Source organism: Spodoptera frugiperda, chromosome 28 (genome assembly GCF_023101765.2).
Source record: "Spodoptera frugiperda isolate SF20-4 chromosome 28, AGI-APGP_CSIRO_Sfru_2.0, whole genome shotgun sequence".
Lineage (NCBI taxonomy): Eukaryota > Metazoa > Arthropoda > Insecta > Lepidoptera > Noctuidae > Spodoptera > Spodoptera frugiperda.
In genome coordinates, this window is record NC_064239.1 from 13,075,485 (window position 1) to 13,094,684 (window position 19,200).

At 35.5% G+C, this 19,200-nt stretch overlaps 1 protein-coding gene across 1 annotated transcript in view; it reads left to right on the forward strand.

Annotated features, from left to right (window-relative positions):
- Positions 1-19,200, forward strand: part of LOC118265037 (uncharacterized PE-PGRS family protein PE_PGRS46-like) — a 70,685-nt gene that overhangs the window by 19,944 nt on the left and 31,541 nt on the right. The window contains exons 27-37 of the mRNA XM_050706157.1: positions 6,596-6,628; positions 6,759-6,791; positions 6,926-6,958; positions 7,089-7,121; positions 7,544-7,576; positions 7,806-7,826; positions 9,112-9,144; positions 17,500-17,532; positions 17,663-17,695; positions 18,105-18,137; positions 18,724-18,744. Coding sequence (XP_050562114.1) covers position 7,121; positions 7,544-7,576; positions 7,806-7,826; positions 9,112-9,144; positions 17,500-17,532; positions 17,663-17,695; positions 18,105-18,137; positions 18,724-18,744 — 208 coding nt within the window. The 5' untranslated portion in view covers positions 6,596-6,628; positions 6,759-6,791; positions 6,926-6,958; positions 7,089-7,120. The remainder of the gene's footprint in view (positions 1-6,595; positions 6,629-6,758; positions 6,792-6,925; positions 6,959-7,088; positions 7,122-7,543; positions 7,577-7,805; positions 7,827-9,111; positions 9,145-17,499; positions 17,533-17,662; positions 17,696-18,104; positions 18,138-18,723; positions 18,745-19,200) is intronic.

The following is a 19,200-nucleotide window of genomic DNA, read 5'->3' on the forward strand; positions in this document are numbered from 1 at the left end:
GGTATCTACACGGAGGTGTAAAATGAATTGAAAATAAGTTTTATCTAACTCACGTGAAGTATCATAAAAATACTAAAAATAATACGTGCGCAGAGTCCCGTGGTGATTTGAAAGTAGTAGAGCTTTTCTCATCTTATTTCACTTAAACCAATATTTTCAATTAATTTAGTATATCCGACTCCGTTTCCACTAGTGCTAAACTATACAACGTGTAACAAAAAGGAGGTATACATATCAATTGCACGGTTTCTAGATAACATAACAAACGATACGGGAAGGATTTTTTAAACTCATGTTTTCATGGTACCAAGTTATGAATTTTTCAAAATGCGCTGGTGCGCGAATCAAAATTAGGTAGACAGGTACTAGGCGATCAGATTGATAGAAGAAATGTTTCGTAATATTAGGGAGTGTTCCCTGTAGTGTTGTGACACGTTTATATGATTTGAAATCAAGAACTATGCGATACCAAGTATTGGTACTCATTTTTTTAAACGTATTTTATGCTGAAACTTTGTGTAGAGATTCTATTCAACCTGTATTCATCAGGGCTTCTTGATGTACGAGTATATGGGTATTTTGTTACACGTTGTATGTACCAATGAATATAATTGGTTGATACCAAACGCATCCACAGCAATGTAGCATAGCACATGTCTGGTGGAAAAGCACCCTCAGAGTGGATCCACGGCCGAACATCTATGGTGGTCTGGTGGTCTATATGTCTCTAAGGAGATATAATAGGGTAGATGACTCATTTTTATTTTAATGTCCGTCTTGTAGTCTTGTAGATTATTTTAAAATATTAGACACGTATTTTTTATTTTTTTACGGAATCAAATACTTTCGAAGATATATCGATTTGAAATATCGCGTGACGTCACATTAGAGTACGTTTCATAATGAAAAGTGACGTAGTTAGCTCCCACTCCTAAACTTTGATTCGTTTTATCTAAGTATTGTTATCTTATATGACATAATAAAAAATACGAGTCTAATATTTTTTCATTACCTAACTGACGGACTAATTAGATTTTTAATTTTCATACCTCGCCATAATCCCTATTGTATGTTGCAACTTGTAATGTAAACGACGAGATGGTCCGTATAAAGCGCAGTACACACTGAGCCCGCCGGGCCGCCGACTAAGCTCGGCGACACGTGCCGGCGGCCTGTATGGAAAGAATCATGTCGGCAACATGCGTCTGCGCGTGTTACCCGCCGTCATGTTGGCAATTGTGTCTTCGATTACTGATTACGCTTGCGCTCGACCATTCTGACACAATTGTAATAGGGGCCTGTAGTCTGCTATTACAATTGTGTCAGGAATGGTCGATCAAACTAATGTGATCAGCCGCCGACATGCCGCCGCGACTTGAGGTCGACGCAGCTATATAGGTTGTATTGCGCTTAAAAGGTTGCGAAATGAGAGCAGAGGTACGAGTTTCAAACATCCTGTTCCGACTCAACTCTCCAACATGAAAACTGCCGTGTTATTGGTCGTCGCTATTGTAAGTACTTTCAGACGCTTTCTTATTTTTACACTTTTCTTCTCTGTCGACTAATATTTATCCCTGCCTACTTGTCTTCTAACCACATGAATTTTCTACATAGCCGTACCCCACATGTCTTCTAGGAGATTACTTTCGTGTGCTGTTACGTATGGTACTCTTTAAGCTAGGATATTATAATATGTATTTCGTTTTCTCTTTCTCCTTTCCATAAAAATAAGTCGGGTTTTCCTTCCTGACGTAAGACAATTTAGGAAAAATTTCAAGAGAAAATCAGGAAAACAGGGATAATTATTGGTGGCGAAACGGAGTTCGCCTGGTTTGCTAGTATCTAAATGAAACTCTAAAATATAACATCTTTTGTAGTTTGGACATTGTCGTTTGTGATGCTCCAATTTGAGACAAAAACTAAGTTCGCCCGTTTGTTTGTTTCGGTCTTTACTAATTGGAGTTTCACCCTCTTCTTGGCGATAGATCAGATATCAAACTAAGGGTTTAATTGATGGAATAGAGCTCATAGAAACCATTTTGTGTAATAACTTATTAGTACTTGACTTAGACATACTAAAATAATTATTATGTTATCGGCTTACTCACGTAATGATTTGACGAGGAACTCGACTAGTTTCAAGCCATGCTAGAGGCTCATATTCATGAGCAGCATTCCGCGACACACGACGCGGCGATTGTCGCGCTGCTATTGAGATTTTGCATTCTGAAGTCGTTTCATGTTTTTGAATTGATGTAAGCATTCAAATGTTGTATCCAGTAAATTCTTTATAGAACTAGAATTTCCCACGTTAATTTTCTTAAGAGAAAAGAATCTTTTCATAATTACGTCGACATTAATGCGTTTGTTGCCACACCTTGTTTTAAGAATATTCCATGCTTCTTCGTAGTTGTTATCTGTCATTTGTATATGTTTTAATATCGACGCGTCTTCTCCACTAACACTTGTTGTCAAATAATGCAGTTTTTGTACATTACTTAGCGTCGTGTTCTTATGTACAAGTGTATTAAATAAATCATGAAACGATAACCACTCTTCATATTGTCCGCTGTAAGTAGGTAATTGTATTTTCTGCAAAACCACTCGTGTTGTTGTTTGATCATGACTAACTTTAACACACATAGGCGACGAATCACAGACTTTAACTGGTTGACAAACTTAAATACAATTCTTCATGTTCAAAGTATTTTTCACTAACTATGTAGGGTATTTTGACACGCTTCTCCTTCGATACACTTATTATTTCACTGTAAGCTTGTTTATATTCCGTCCACTAATCTTCCACACGTAGTTTGGAGTTAATCTAGATTTCAGGGACTTCTTCAGGTTTATCTGTGTCTTCTTTAAAGTATGTGCTAGGTTTTCCACAATATTCAATGCCTTTTCCACTTCCATAGCCATTGTAAGTACGTAATAACTTCACTTGTAGCAAACGTAATGAATTGCATAATTTCTAATATTTAAAATCCTTTCAATAATAACTCGAACACTTGGGGTCTGCTTATCTTATCGCGATCTCTTTGTTCTCGGGCGGCCGGCGCTGTCGGCAGCTAGGAATTGTATCCGGTTCGAATATGGACCATATGTTAGTACTAAATTTACTAGACTAGCAGCGCGACAATCGCCGCGTCGTGTGTCACGGAATGCTGCTCATGAATATGAGCCCCTAGCAGGGCTTGAAACTAGTCGAGTTCTTCGTCAAAACATTACGTGAGTAATGTTACAAGTAATTATAATTACTTGTTTATTGTTATTGAGAACGCCTTCATTGCAAGTTTTGTCTACATTACAGGCGGCTCTGGCTTCAGTCAATGCTGGAAATGCTGGCAGGAATAAGCGTGTAAGTATTTAATAATATTTGAATTTACGAGTAAGTCCATGGGCTACTCAAAATTAAAAGTGGTGAGTTCTACATAGTTACCGTTCAGTAGGTCAATGTGTTTTAGCCACATTGACTTTAAACGCTTTACTTTAGACGACCTTTGACGAACTATGTAATTTAAGAATTAGATATTTTTTGTTTATGTTAGACACGTACTTCGCAAATTGTTGTATCATCATGATTATGTATCTATGATTAAATTAATACATTAAATTAGAATAAATTAATGAATTATTTTATAATTATGGGAGAGTCATGCTTCGGCACGAATAGGCCGACGTACGCAATCTTACTAATCCTCGATTCCCCTTCTTCCAACACCCGAAAGGCCAGCAATGCACTTGTAACGCAATTGGTGTTTCGAGTGTCCGTGGGCGGCGGCGATTCGTCTACTCGTTTACCAGCTTATACCATAAAAATCACATAATATTATTAAAGTATCACTAAGTTCGTTTGATGATATAAGTGGCAGGTGGCAGATGAAACCTTGAGCAACCTACTTACTGTATTATAAAAATCTTATTAATATACTGTTATTATTTCTGACCTTATAGGATATTTGGAGCCGTAAGTACCTTTACTCTTTATTACAGCACTAATTTACCAGCTAGTTAAAGGATAGGAGATGATGATGTAATATAATGCTCATAGCAACCCCACTGTTGGACAAAGGCCTCTTCTCATTCGGTGAAGCCACGAGCATTGATCACCGTGCTTATGTTGCCGTAGCGTTGAGGGTATCCAAGTCCATAGGCGGCGCTGATTCGTTTACCGCAATGTGATACAATTATTGTGGGTTTGCAAAAAAAAGAAATATTGGGTATAATGTCTAAATATTATCATACATTTGGAAAAAGTTACTAACTAAATTTCAAACCCGCAGAATAATTCTTAGGAGGGGGGACTTTACAGGCTCCCACACAAAACCGCGAATTCGCATCGCATCGCAAATATCTGCGAATTCGTAAGAACGCACCGCAAGAATTTCCGATCTGCTTCGCATCGCATATTCCTGCGATATTACGTCATCCTTGGTGACGCCATTTTAGTCCGCTCTGACGCCTGCGCCGCCTGCGCCGCCTTCTTTGTTATTAAAAAAATGGCAAAAATAAATAAATTTTGTTTTACTTTATCTGATAGTCAGTCCCAGCATTTCCAAAGGCATAACAGGAATTCTTCCCTTGTAACTACGATCGTTTTTGAAGGCATGGTGGTAATAAACTCAAAAGCTCTTCAAATGAAAATATGCTCATTATAAAATAATCAAAAAAATTATCTTCTTCAGTTCTCAACGCATAGTACTTTTGAGTAAAATAGTTCCCATCAGAGTTCATAATCGTAATAAATGAATGAACCCAGAATCTTCTTTTTCTTTTATATCTATTTAACGATAACAGCAGTGCAATAATCTTTTTGCGATCCATCTTACGCTTTATAAAAACACGTCCAGTACGGCTGACTACACTTGAAGGAATGGTCGCCCTACCAAACGGTTTGCCGGACTAATTCGTATCGCAGAAATTCGCATCGCAGTTTTGTGTGGGAGCCCTAAGTCAGTATTTTAGATTTGAATGACAATTACAATAATAGATTATTATTTATATTGCAGCGGTTGGCGATATTTTCGAAGGAGTTGGCAATGGTAAGTTCAACAAGTAACACCTTGTAGATATTATATGTATAATTATGATTATTTGATTCAACGATGTGATGTACTTGTTAACAAGCAAGTCACAACTGGGCAAAGGCCTGTTCTCACTCGGAGAAGGCATGAGCATGGAACACTTCTCTCTTAAAAAGGTTCTTTTTTCACCATAATATGTGAGTGGTATCGAAATATAATAATAATTACATTATCAGTTAAAAAAGCCGTATTGTTATTAACTAAATTTCGAACCCGCACCCTAATTGTTAGGAAGCAAGAACTTAGTCTATTCACCACCAGTATTTTATTTAATAGTTAAAATAATAGATTATTATTTATATTCCAGCGGTTGAAGATGTGGGCGAGGGTAAGAACATTAACTGTTTATTACAATACTGGGACCAGCTGGTTGCACCTTGTAAATAGTATATATGATTATGTGATACTACGCTGTGATGTGATGTACTAATCTAACAAGCAAGTCACAACTGCGCAAAGGCCTCTTCCCACGCGGATTAGGCATGAGCATGAAACACTTCTCTCTTTAAAAGACGGATTGGTATAAAGTACATAGACGATCCCCGGCGAGCGGTTTAAGCAAATTTCATCTTTTCAATAGTCGGCCCTGTATTTACCGCGTAAAGTCCACTGCGGGTAACCTAACACTCCACAAACTTACATTTGCGTTTGGTACAGTAAGCGTGTCTAGGGATCGCGTCGCACATTTAAGTTTGTTTTTTAGTGAATATACTTGTGCGGGATAAAAATGTATCCAGTGTTGTGTCCAGAATATTAAAATATAATTTATACCAATTTTCATCGTAATCAGACCGGTAGTTTTGTGTGATGTGTAAATATAAGACAGACAGAACATTTTTTAATCACGGATTTGGGTTCGGTATCTACCTACTAACACCCCCTATTGTTCTTTTAATATTCTCAATGTACAGGATTAACTCTTCTACAGTATTATTATAATATGTATATAGATAGATAAGTCTAAGTGTGGGAGAGCCATACTTCGGCACGAATGGGCCGGCTCGACCGGAGCGATATCATGGCTTCAACGAAATGCGACGGGAAACAACACTTTCGTTGTGTTTTTTTTGTGTGAGTGAGGTTACCGGAGGCCCGATACCCCCCTTCCCAATCTTCCCAAACCCCGATTCCCCAACAACCCTAAATTCCTAACCCCCAAAATGCCGGCAACGCACTTGTAACGCAACTGGTGTTTCAAGTGTTCATGACCGGCGATTGCTTACCGTATGTCATAAAAAAAAAAATTAAATTATCGGTTGGAAAAATAACAAATTGCTACTAAGTTTCAAACTTCTATTGTAGATTTGAATGACAATTACAATAATAGATTATTATTTATATTGCAGCGACTGGCAATCTTGTTGCAGGAGTTGGCAATGGTAAGTACATTCAATGTTTATTACAATACTGGGACCAGCTAGTTGCACCTAACAGTTGCTACTAAGTTTCAAACTTCTATTGTAGATTTAAATGACAATTACAATAATAGATTATTATTTATATTGCAGTGGTTGGCGATGTTGTAGGAGGAGTTGGCAATGGTAAGTACATTCAATGTTTATTACAATACTGGGACCACCTAATTGCGCCTAACAAGTTGCTACTAAGTTTCAAACTTCTATTGTAGATTTGAATTACAATTACAATAATAGATTATCATTTATATTGCAGCGGTTGGCGATGTTGTAGGAGGAGTTGGCAATAGTAAGTACATTCATTGTTTATTACAATACTGGGACCACCTAATTGCGCCTAACAAGTTGCTAACTACTAAGTTTCAAACTTCTATTGTAGATTTGAATGACAATTACAATAATAGATTATTATTTATATTGCAGCGGTTGGCGATGTTGTAGGAGGAGTTGGCAATGGTAAGTACATTCACTGTTTATTACAATACTGGGACCACCTAGTTGCGCCTAACAAGTTGCTACTAAGTTTCAAACTTCTATTGTAGATTTGAATGACAATTACAATAATAGATTATTATTTATATTGCAGCGGTTGGCGATGTTGTAGAAGGAGTTGGCAATAGTAAGTACATTCATTGTTTATTACAATACTGGGACTAGCTAGTTGCACTTTGTAAATAGTAAATGAGATGTGATTTTTTACCCGATTTTATTCATACATTGCATATGTTCACTCATGTATGGATTGTAATTGATTTTAAGCGTGAATGTATATTTTTCAGGTGGAATCTTTTTTTTATTTTTATATATAATATATGAATAAACTTTTATTTGATATACACACTGTAATAGACATAACATGAACTTAAATACATAGACTAAATAAAAAACACTAAGACAAAATTTTATTATTTAAATTACTATGACTATGAATTATTTTATAAAAGTATATTAAACTCTCTCATTCTTAGGCAGCGGGGACTTTACAACAGTATTTTAGATTTGAAGGACAATTACAATAATAGATTATTACTTATATTGCAGTGACTGGTAATGCTGTAGCAGGAGCTGGCCATAGTAAGTACATTAACTGTTTATTACAATACTGGGACCAGCTAGTTGCACTTTTTAAATAGTATATAATGATGATGTGTGTATTGCGATTGCAATTCTACAGTATTATTGTAATATTATAAAGATTATATTAAATAATCGGTTGGAAAAATAACAAATTGCTACTAACTTTCAAACTTCTACTGTATATTTGAATGACAATTACAATAATAGATTATTATTTATATTGCAGTGGTTGGTGATGTGGGCGAGGGTAAGAACATTAACTGTTTATTACAATACTGGGACCAGCTAGTTGCACCTTGTAAATAGTTTATGAGATGTGATTTTTTTACCCGAGTTTATTCAACTTATTCATACATAATTATAGTATGATTGCATTTAATTAAGCGTTACTGTATATTTTTCATGTGGAAACTGTTTTAGACTATGTATTATTTAATTTGTATGTAATTATCCTATATAATTCTGTTTGTTTCTCAAATAAAATAACTTACTACGTTATTAGCAAGTCACAGCTGGGCAAAAGCGTCTTCACACTCTGAGTATCGATCACCGTGCTTATAAAACCAGTGAGCGAGTGAAGTTACCGGGAGTCTGGCAGAGACTGGTACGCAGTTGTAACTTCTCTCGTGTTGCGGGGGTCCATTGGCGACGGTGATTGGTTTTACAGTCTGGCTGGATATCCGATTGCTCGTTTGCCTGTATATCCCGTTAAAAAGCGAGTTAGTGATAATAGAATTCTAATACGTATGATATTCAGATTACTAAGAACTAGCTGTACCCGCAATTTCGTACACATATAAAAGGAAAAATAAAAATACCTTGCGTTTGGTGCAGTAAGCATGTCTAGGGATCGCGTCGCACATTTAAATTTGTTTTTTAGTGAATATACTTTTACGGTATAAAATGTATCCAGTGTTGTGTCAAGGATATTAAAATATAATTATACCAATTTTCATCGTAATCAGACCGGTAGTTTTGTGTGATGTGTTAACATACAGACATACATACAAACAGACAAAACATTTTTCAATCACGTTTTTGGGTTTGGTATCTACCTAGTAACACTGTTATTCTTTTAATATTCTCAATGTACAGGATTAACTCTTCTACAGTATTATTACAATATGCATATAGATAGATAAGTCTAAGTGTGGGAGAGCCATACTTCGAAACGAATGGGCCGGCTCGACCGGAGCGATACCACGGCTTCAACGAAAACCGACGGGAAACAACGCGTGCGTTGTGTTTCCTTGTGTGAGTGAGGTTATCGGAGGCCCAATTTCCCCCTTTCCAATCTTCCAAATCCCCGATTCCCCAACAACCCTTAAATTCCTAACCCCCAAAAGGCCGGCAACGCACTTGTAACGCATCTGGTGTTTCAAGTGTTCATGGGCGGCGATTGCTTACCGTATGTCATAAAAAAAATTATATTAAATTATCGGTTGGAAAAATAACAAATTGCTACTAAGTTTCAAACTTCTCTTGTAGATTTGAATGACCATTACAATAATAGATTATTATTTATATTGCAGCGACTGGCAATCTTGTCGGAGGAGTTGGCAATGGTAAGTACATTCAATGTTTATTACAATACTGGGACCAGCTAGTTGCACCTAACAAGTTGCTACTAAGTTTCAAACTTCTATTGAAGATTTGAATGACAATTACAATAATAGATTATTATTTATATTGCAGCGGTTGGCGATGTTGTAGGAGGAGCTGGCAATGGTATGTACATTCATTGTTTATTACAATACTGGGACCAGCTAGTTGCACCTAACAAGTTGCTACTAAGCTTCAAACTTCTATTTTAGATTTGAATGACAATTACAATAATAAATTATTATTTATATTGCAGCGGTTGGCGATATGGGCACGGGTAAGTACATTAACTGTTTATTACAATACTGAGACCAGCTAGTTTCACCTTGTAAATAGTATATATGATTATGTGATACTACGCTGTGATGTGATGTACTACACTCAACAGTCACAACTGTGCAAAGGCCTTTTCTCACTCGGAGAAGGCATGAGCATGAAACACTTCTCTCTTTAAAAGACGGATTGGCGATAATGGATTTCAAGTACGTATAATCCTCAGATTTTTTTCACCCTATGTGAGTGGTGTCTAAATATAATAAGTCTATATAATAAATCTATTTATGACGAAATCTAATCATATAAGATATATATCTTGTAAGTATATATCTTGTAAAATACATATTATTTTATAACTAATTAAAATCGTACAGTGGCCATTTTGGGTTCACATTTTAACTACGTCATCGCTGACCACCCTCGAATACCTCTAAAACGACACCCATGACTAAAAATAGAAAGTAAAGTTAGTAAAAAGTTTTAGTAAAGTTAGTAAAGTACCTTTAACCGACCAGCATGCATGAAAAGACTGATGACTGTTGCAGAAACCAAAGAAGTGTGTTCGAACCGTGGCAGCAGGCAGTGACAATGGAACGCCAATTGCCACGGTTCGTACACACTTCCCATTTACCCCATGGGAGACAGGCGTGAGGTTATGTATGTTTGTGTGAGTGAGTCTGACTTCTCAATCTTCTCAATCTCCGATTCCCCAACAACCCTTTAATTCCTAACTCCCAAAAGACCGGCAACGCACTTGTAACGCATCTGGTGTTTCAAGTGTTCATGGGCGGCGATTGCTTACCGTATGTCATAAAAAAATATATATTAAATTATCGGTTAGAAAAATAACAAGTTGCTACTGAGTTTCAAACTTCTATTGTAGATTTGAATGACAATTACAATAATAGATTATTATTTATATTGCAGCGGTTGGCGATGTTGTAGGAGGAGTTGGCAATGGTAAGTACATTAATTGTTTATTACAATACTGGGACCACCTAGTTGCACCTAACAAGTTGCTACTAAGTTTCAAACTTCTATTGTAGATTTGAATGACAATTACAATAATAGATTATTATTTATATTGCAGCGGTTGGCGATGTTGTAGGAGGAGTTGGCAATGGTAAGTACATTCATTGTTTATTACAATACTGGGACCACCTAGTTGCACCTAACAAGTTGCTACTAAGTTTCAAACTTCTATTGTAGATTTGAATGACAATTACAATAATAGATTATTATTTATATTGCAGCGGTTGGCGATGTTGTAGGAGGAGTTGGCAATGGTTAGTACATTCATTGTTTATTACAATACTGGGACCAGCTAGTTTCACTTTGTAGATAGTAAATGAGACGTGATTTTTTCACCCGATTTTATTGAAACATTGCATATGTTCACTCATGTATGGATTGTATTTGATTATGCGTGAATGTATATTTTTCAGGTGGAATCTTTTTTTACTATGTATTTTTTTATATTTAATATATGTATATACTTTTATTTGACTTACACACTATAATAGACATAACATGAACTTAAATACATACACTAAATAAAAAAAAACTAAGACTAAAATATTACTATTTAAGTTACTATGACTATGTATTATTTTATAAAATTATAATTAATCTCTCTCATTCTTAGGCAGTGGGGACTTTACGACAGTATTTTAGATTTGAATGACAATTACAATAATAGATTATTACTTATATTGCAGTGACTGGTAATGCTGTAGCAGGAGCTGGCCATAGTAAGTACATTAACTGTTTATTACAATACTGGGACCAGCTAGTTGCACTTTGTAGATAGTATATAATGATGATGTGTGTATTGCGATTGCAATGTACAGAATTAGCTCTTCTACAGTATTATTGTAATATTATAAAGATTACATTAAATAATCGGTTGGACAAAAAACAAATTGCTACTAACTTTCAAACTTCTACTGTATATTTGAATGACAATTACAATAATAGATTATTATTTATATTGCAGTGGTTGGCGATGTGGGCGAGGGTAAGAACATTAACTGTTTATTACAATACTGGGACCAGCTAGTTGCACCTTGTAAATAGTTTATGAGATGTGATTTTTTTACCCGAGTTTATTCAACTTATTCATACATAATTATAGTATGATTGCATTTAATTAAGCGTTACTGTATATTTTTCATGTGGACACTGTTTTGGACTATGTATTATTTAATTTGTATGTAATTATCCTATATAATTCTGTTTGTTTCTCAAATAAAATAACTTACTACGTTATTAGCAAGTCACAGCTGGGCAAAAGCGTCTTCACGCTCTGAGTATTGATCACCGTGCTTATAAAACCATTGAGCGAATGAAGTTACCGGAAGTCTGGCAGAGACTGGTACGCAGTTGTAACTTCTCTCGTGTTGCGGGGGTCCATTGGCGACGGTGATTGGTTTTACAGTCTGGCTGGATATCCGATTGCTCGTTTGCCTGTATATCCCGTTAAAAAGCGAGTTGGTGATAATAGAATTCTAATACGTATGATATTCAGATTAATAAGAACTAGCTGTACCCGCAATTTCGTACACATATAAAAGAAAAAATAAAAATACCTTGCGTTTGGTACAGTAAGCATGTCTAGGGATCGCGTCGCACATTTAAGTTTGTTTTTTGTAATTATCGGTTGGAAAAGTAACAAATTGCTATTAAGTTTCAAACTTCTCTTGTAGATTTGAATGACAATTACAATAATAGATTATTATTTATATTGCAGCGACTGGTAATCTTGTCGGAGGAGTTGGCAATGGTAAGTACATTCAATGTTTATTACAATACTGGGACCTGCTAGTTTCACCTAACAAGTTGCTACTAAGTTTCAAACTTCTATTGTAGATTTGAATGGCAATTACAATAATAGATTATTATTTATATTGCAGCGGTTGGCGATGTTGTAGGAGGAGTTGGCAATGGTAAGTACATTCACTGTTTATTACAATACTGGGACCAGCTAGTTGCACCTAACAAGTTGCTACTGAGTTTCTAACTTCTATTGTAGATTTGAATGACAATTACAATAATAGATTATTATTTATATTGCAGTGGTTGGCGATGTGGGCGAGGGTAAGAATATTAACTGTTTATTACAATACTGGGACCAGCTGGTTGCACCTTGTAAATAGTTTATGAGATGTGATTTTTTTACTCGAGTTTTTTCAACTTATTCATACATAATTATAGTATGATTGCATTTAATTAAGCGTTACTGTATATTTTCATGTGGAAACTGTTTTGGACTATGTATTATTTAATTTGTATGTAATTTTCTTATATAATTCTGTTTGTTTCTCAAATAAAATAACTTACTACGTTATTAGCAAGTCATAGCTGGGCAAAAGCGTCTTCACACTCTGAGTATCGATCACCGTGCTTATAAAACCATTGAGCGAATGAAGTTACCGGGAGTCTGGCAGAGACTGGTACGCAGTTGTAACTTCTCTCGTGTTGCGGGGGTCCATTGGCGACGGTGATTGGTTTTACAGTCTGGCTGGATATCCGATTGCTCGTTTGCCTGTATATCCCGTTAAAAAGCGAGTTGGTGATAATAGAATTCCAATACGTATGATATTCAGATTAATAAGAACTAGCTGTACCCGCAATTTCGTACACATATAAAAGGAAAAATAAAAATACCTTGCGTTTGGTACAGTAAGCATGTGTAGGGATCGCGTCGCACATTTAAGTTTGTTTTTTGTAATTATCGGTTGGAAAAGTAACAAATTGCTATTAAGTTTCAAACTTCTCTTGTAGATTTGAATGACAATAAATTACAATAATAGATTATTATTTATATTGCAGCGACTGGCAATCTTGTCGGAGGAGTTGGCAATGGTAAGTACATTTAATGTTTATTACAATACTGGGACCTGCTAGTTTCACCTAACAAGTTGCTACTAAGTTTCAAACTTCTATTGTAGATTTGAATGACAATTACAATAATAGATTATTATTTATATTGCAGCGGTTGGCGGTGTTGTAGGAGGAGTTGGCAATGGTAAGTACATTCACTGTTTATTACAATACTGGGATCAGCTAGTTGCACCTAACAAGTTGCTACTAAGTTTCTAACTTCTATTGTAGATTTGAATGACAATTACAATAATAGATTATTATTTATATTGCAGTGGTTGGCGATATGGGCGAGGGTAAGAACATTAACTATTTATTACAATACTGGGACCAGCTGGTTGCAGCTTGTAAATAGTATATATGATTATGTAATACTACGCTGTGATGTGATGTACTACACTCAATAGTCACAACTGGGCAAAGGCCTCTTCTCACTCGGAGAAGGCATGAGCATGACACAGTTCTCTCTTTAAAAGACGGATTGGTGATAATGGATTTCAAGTACGTATAATCCTCAGATTTTTTTTCACCCTATGTGAGTGGTGTCTAAATATAATAAGTATTAGAAAAAATAAAAATACATTTCTCAATAAATCCATTTATGACGAAATCCAATCATATTAGATATACATCTTGTAAAGTAGGTTCATACCTAGTAAAGATATATATATGACGGAGTCGGGGTGTCGTCGCGGTAATAATCGGTAGTAATGAGAACTACATTATTTGTCTATGTTTATTACAATATTGCATTTGCAGTGATAACAGTCAATAACGTAATGTAAGCGTTTACAAAAGTTGTTAATACTACACTAGTTTACAATTAGGATTGTCTTAAGAGATGAGCGTGATCGCGCAACCGTGTCCCATGAAGGAATGTGTGTCTGACCCTTCCTCGTATCGGCTGGGTCCTATAGCGTCCCTAAAAAAACCACACTCTTTGCAGGGTCGCAGCCCTTAACTGTTTTTTTGTCTTACGTACTTAACATGTGTCGATCACACTATCTTTACAATTTGGTGAGAACTTAAAACTAAACCAATTGATTTTGAAGTGATTCATGGAAAAGGGGCTGGCAGCGGTCGTCTTAAGTGTGTTCACGAACTGTTCTCCGACATATATATATATATATATATATATAAAGTTATATTATAACTAATTAAAATCGTACAGTGGCCATTTTGGGTTCACATTTTGACTACGTCATCGCTGACCACCCTCGAATACCTCTAAAACGACACCCATGACTAAACATTGAAAATTTAATACAGCGGCTATCTAGGTTTATACATTTTGACAGAACCATTGATTTTATTACTGTTACGGTAAATCTGATCCCATCAAAAACATCCTGTAAAAAACCCAAGTCTCGCAGCTCAGTCTTTCTACCGTCAAAAGTTGTGAGATCCATGTAATACCAAGTCGGTTAATCTATTTAGTGTCTACTTGAAGGACCTTCTGTCTTAAGTTATTACATAAGTTATTATCATGCCAATATTAAAAATATTTAACGTTTTAAACAAATAGATCGACTTGGACATCGCTTGATTTGATTATTAGTATGTATCACACTACACAGCACGACGGGCCAGCGACCAACAGGAACGAGAGTTTCAATCGCGTGAGGCGCGAGAGACTAAAGAATCTAATATAATATTGTAATATTCATTTTGTTTTCATGCGATGTCCAAGTCGATCTATTCGTTTAAAACGTTAAATATTTTTAATATTGGCATGATAATAACTTATGTAATAACTTAAGACAGAAGGTCCTTCAAGTAGACACTAAATAGATTAACCGACATGGTATTACATGGATCTCACAACTTTTGACGGTAGAAAGACTGAGCTGCGAGACTTGGGATTTTTACAGGATGTTTTTGATGGGATCTCACTTCTTTTTGTAGAGCCTTTAATAGAGCCTTTAAATAATGTTGTTCAGTTTCATGGGCTAAACACACCCTTACCCACCCTATACCCCCTCCCTTGCCTCATATGGTAGGTACCTATCAACACCTATTAAATTTATAACCACCACCAACCACCAACTGCATAAATAACTTTGTAATCCCATATATTTATATGGGATTACAAAGTTATTGATGCAGTTGGTGTATTTGGAAAACTGGACCGAAATTACAAAATATTTAAGTTTTCCCATGATTAAGACACTAAACTCTATATGTATTCCAAATATGAAGCTTCTAAGTCTGCTAGAAGTGCCTTGGACTTTTGATGATCGGTGAGTCAGTGAGTGACAAAATTTAGAAACTTTAACAAGTTGTCATTCTTAAACTACTGGTTCAAATTGACTGAAATTTTAAATATTCCGTGTTTATACAATGCTGGATTAGTTACTGAAGATTCAGGTTTCTTGCTTTATCCACAACCGAATTATAGGGGGTCGAAAAAGGCCCGAATTGCTTCGAGAAAAGGATGGTACGGCCGTGCCGCTTTTTTTTTGCTCGACTTGGCGGGGGTACTGCCGTGCCCCCAGATTAATTGAAAATTAATCGTTTTGGTCGATATGAATAATCGAACGAAATGTATTACTTTTAGTAGTAATTATTAATAATTCACGACACATATTGGTGAAAGTAATAAGATAAATATCAATCCAATGTTGTTTGACCAGCAGGTATTTATTTATAATATTAAACAAAGTCTTACGATAAAAAAGGTAATTTAAAAAACTAAAAAACCCGACTGCGTTTCATTATATTATAAAAAAAACCTAAAACAAGAAAGTCATCGTAAAATTGAAGCGGTTTTTTAGTTTTTTAAATTACCTTTTTTTATTTTATTTTCTTTTAGGTGTATTATTTTGATATATGTAGTGTCACCCTAACAGTAAATACGAATCAAACGACCCCTATCAAGCTGAAATCCATCGAGTCGTTCAGGCTAGAGAGTGAGCAATATTCGAATTTGGCGCAAAAAATCCGCCATTTTGTTTTTTTTAGTATTTTGATATATCCAGTGTCACTCTCACAGTAAATACGAATCTAACGACACCTTTCAAGCTAAAATCCATCAAGCCGTTTAGGCTGCAGAGCGTGCCAAACAATTATACATACATACATACATCATACATACTCTTGAAAAACATAACCCTCCTTCTGGCGCAGTCGGGTAATTATATTAATTAGAAATCATACAAACAAAGTTACTTGTACTTGCTTTAAAACGAAAAGACAAAAAATTCACACATTCTGTACTAGAATAATAAATAGTGCCCTTCTAGAGCACATTTATCTGGGCTCGACATCCAACATGAAAAGATGACTTTACTCCTCCGACATAGACGTAAAAGTACATAGACGATCCCCGGCGCTGCCTACCACGCCACGCGTGTACTGCGAGCGGTTCAAGCAAATTCCATCTTTTCAATAGTCGGCCCTGTATTTACCGCGTAAAGTCCACTGCGGGTATCCTAACACTCCACAAACTTACATTTGCGTTTGGTACAGTAAGCGTGTCTAGGGATCGTGTCGCACATTTAAGTTTGTTTTTTAGTGAATATACTTGTGCGGAATAAAATGTATCCAGTGTTGTATCCGGGATATTAAAATATAATTATACCAATTTTCATCGTAATCAGACTGGTAGTTTTGTGTGATGTGTAAATATAAGACAGACAGAATATTTTTTATTCACGTTTTTGGGTTCGGTATCTAACTAGTAACACCCCTTCTGTTATTCTTTTAATATTCTCAATGTACAGGATTAACTCTTCTACAGTATTATTATAATATGTATATAGATAGATAAGTCTAAGTGTGGGAGAGCCATACTTCGGCACGAATGGGCCGGCTCGACCGGAACGATACCACGGCTTCAACGAAAACCGACGGGAAACAACGCTCGCGTTGTGTTTCCTTGTATGAGTGAGGTTACCGGAGGCCCAGGCCCCCCTTCTCAGTCTTATTAATCCCCGATTCCCCAACAACCCTTAAATTCCTAACCCCCAAAAGGCCGGCAACGCACTTGTAACGCATCTGGTGTTTCAAGTGTTCATGGGCGGCGATTGCTTAGGTACCGTATGTCATAAAAAATTAAATTAAATTATCGGTTGGAAAAATAATAAATTGCTACTAAGTTTCAAACTTGTATTGTAGATTTGAATGACAATTACAATAATAGATTATTATTTATATTGCAGCGGTTGGCGATGTTGTAGGAGGAGTTGGCAATAGTAAGTACATTCCTTGTTTATTACAATACTGGGACCACCTAGTTGCACCTAACAAGTTGCTATTAAGTTTCAAACTTATATTGTAGATTTGAATGACAATTACAATAATAGATTATTATTTATATTGCAGCGGTTGGCGATGTTGTAGGAGGAGTTGGCGATGGTAAATACATTCACTGTTTATAACAATACTGGGACCAGCTAGTTGCACTTTGTAAATAGTAAATGAGATGTGATTTTTTTACCCGATTTTATTCATACATTGCATATGTTCACTCATGTATGGATTGTATTTGATTTAGCGTGAATGTATATTTTTCAGGTGGAATCTTTTTTTACTACGTTTTTTTTAATATATTATATGTATAAACTTTTATTTGATGCACACACTATAATAGACATAACATGAACTTAAATACATAGACTAAATGAAAAAAACTAAGACTAAAATATTATTATTTAAGTTACTATCACTATGTATTATTTTATACATTCTTAGGCAGCGGGGACTTTACGACAGTATTTTAGATTTAAATTACAATTACAATAATAGATTATTATTTATATTGCAGTGACTGGTAATGCTGTAGCAGGAGCTGGCCAGGGTAAGTACATTTATTTATTTTTATTTATTTTACACTTTATGTACATTGTACAAAGGAGGACTTAATGCCAATTTGGCATTCTCTACCAGTCAACCTTGGGGTGATGCAGAGAGACAACAGCAGGTGTAACAGCAGGCACATATTGAAATATTAAAAGATAAATAAATTATAATTATATTTATAACGGTCATGTTGTATATACAATAAATATTACAATATATACATACATATATACATACATACATACATACATACATACATACATGTACTATGTGTGTGTTGAGTCTGTCAGCCTCTTCCATATATGCTCACGAAGCCTAAATTTGAAGGACAGTCGACTGGTCGCCGTTACTGTTTATTACAATACTGGGACCAGCTAGTTGCACTTTGTAGATAGTATATAATGATGATATGTGTATTGCGATTGCAATGCACACACTTAACTCTTCTTCTACAGTATTATTGTAATATTATAAAGATTGTATTAAATAACCGGTTTGAAAAATAACAAATTGCTACTAACTTTCAAACTTCTACTAGATATTTGAAAGACAATTACAATAATAGATTATTATTTATATTGCAGTGGTTGGCGATGTGGGCGAGGGTAAGAACATTAACTGTTTATTACAATACTGGGACCAGCTAGTTGCACCTTGTAAATTTACCCGAGTTTATTCAACTTATTCATACATAATTATAGTATGATTGCATTTAATTAAGCGTTATTGTATATTTTTCATGTGGAAACTGTTTTGGACTATGTATTATATCATTTGTATGAAATTTTCCTATATAATTCTGTTTGTTTCTCAAATAAAATAACTTACTACGTTATTAGCAAGTCACAGCTGGGCAAAAGCGTCTTCACACTCTGAGTATCGATCACCGTGCTTATAAAACCATTGAGCGAATGAAGTTACCGGGAGTCTGGCAGAGACTGGTACGCAGTTGTAACTTCTCTCGTGTTGCGGGGGTCCATTGGCGACGGTGATTGGTTTTACAGTCTGGCTGGATATCCGATTGCTCGTTTGCCCGTATATCCCGTTAAACAGCGAGTTGG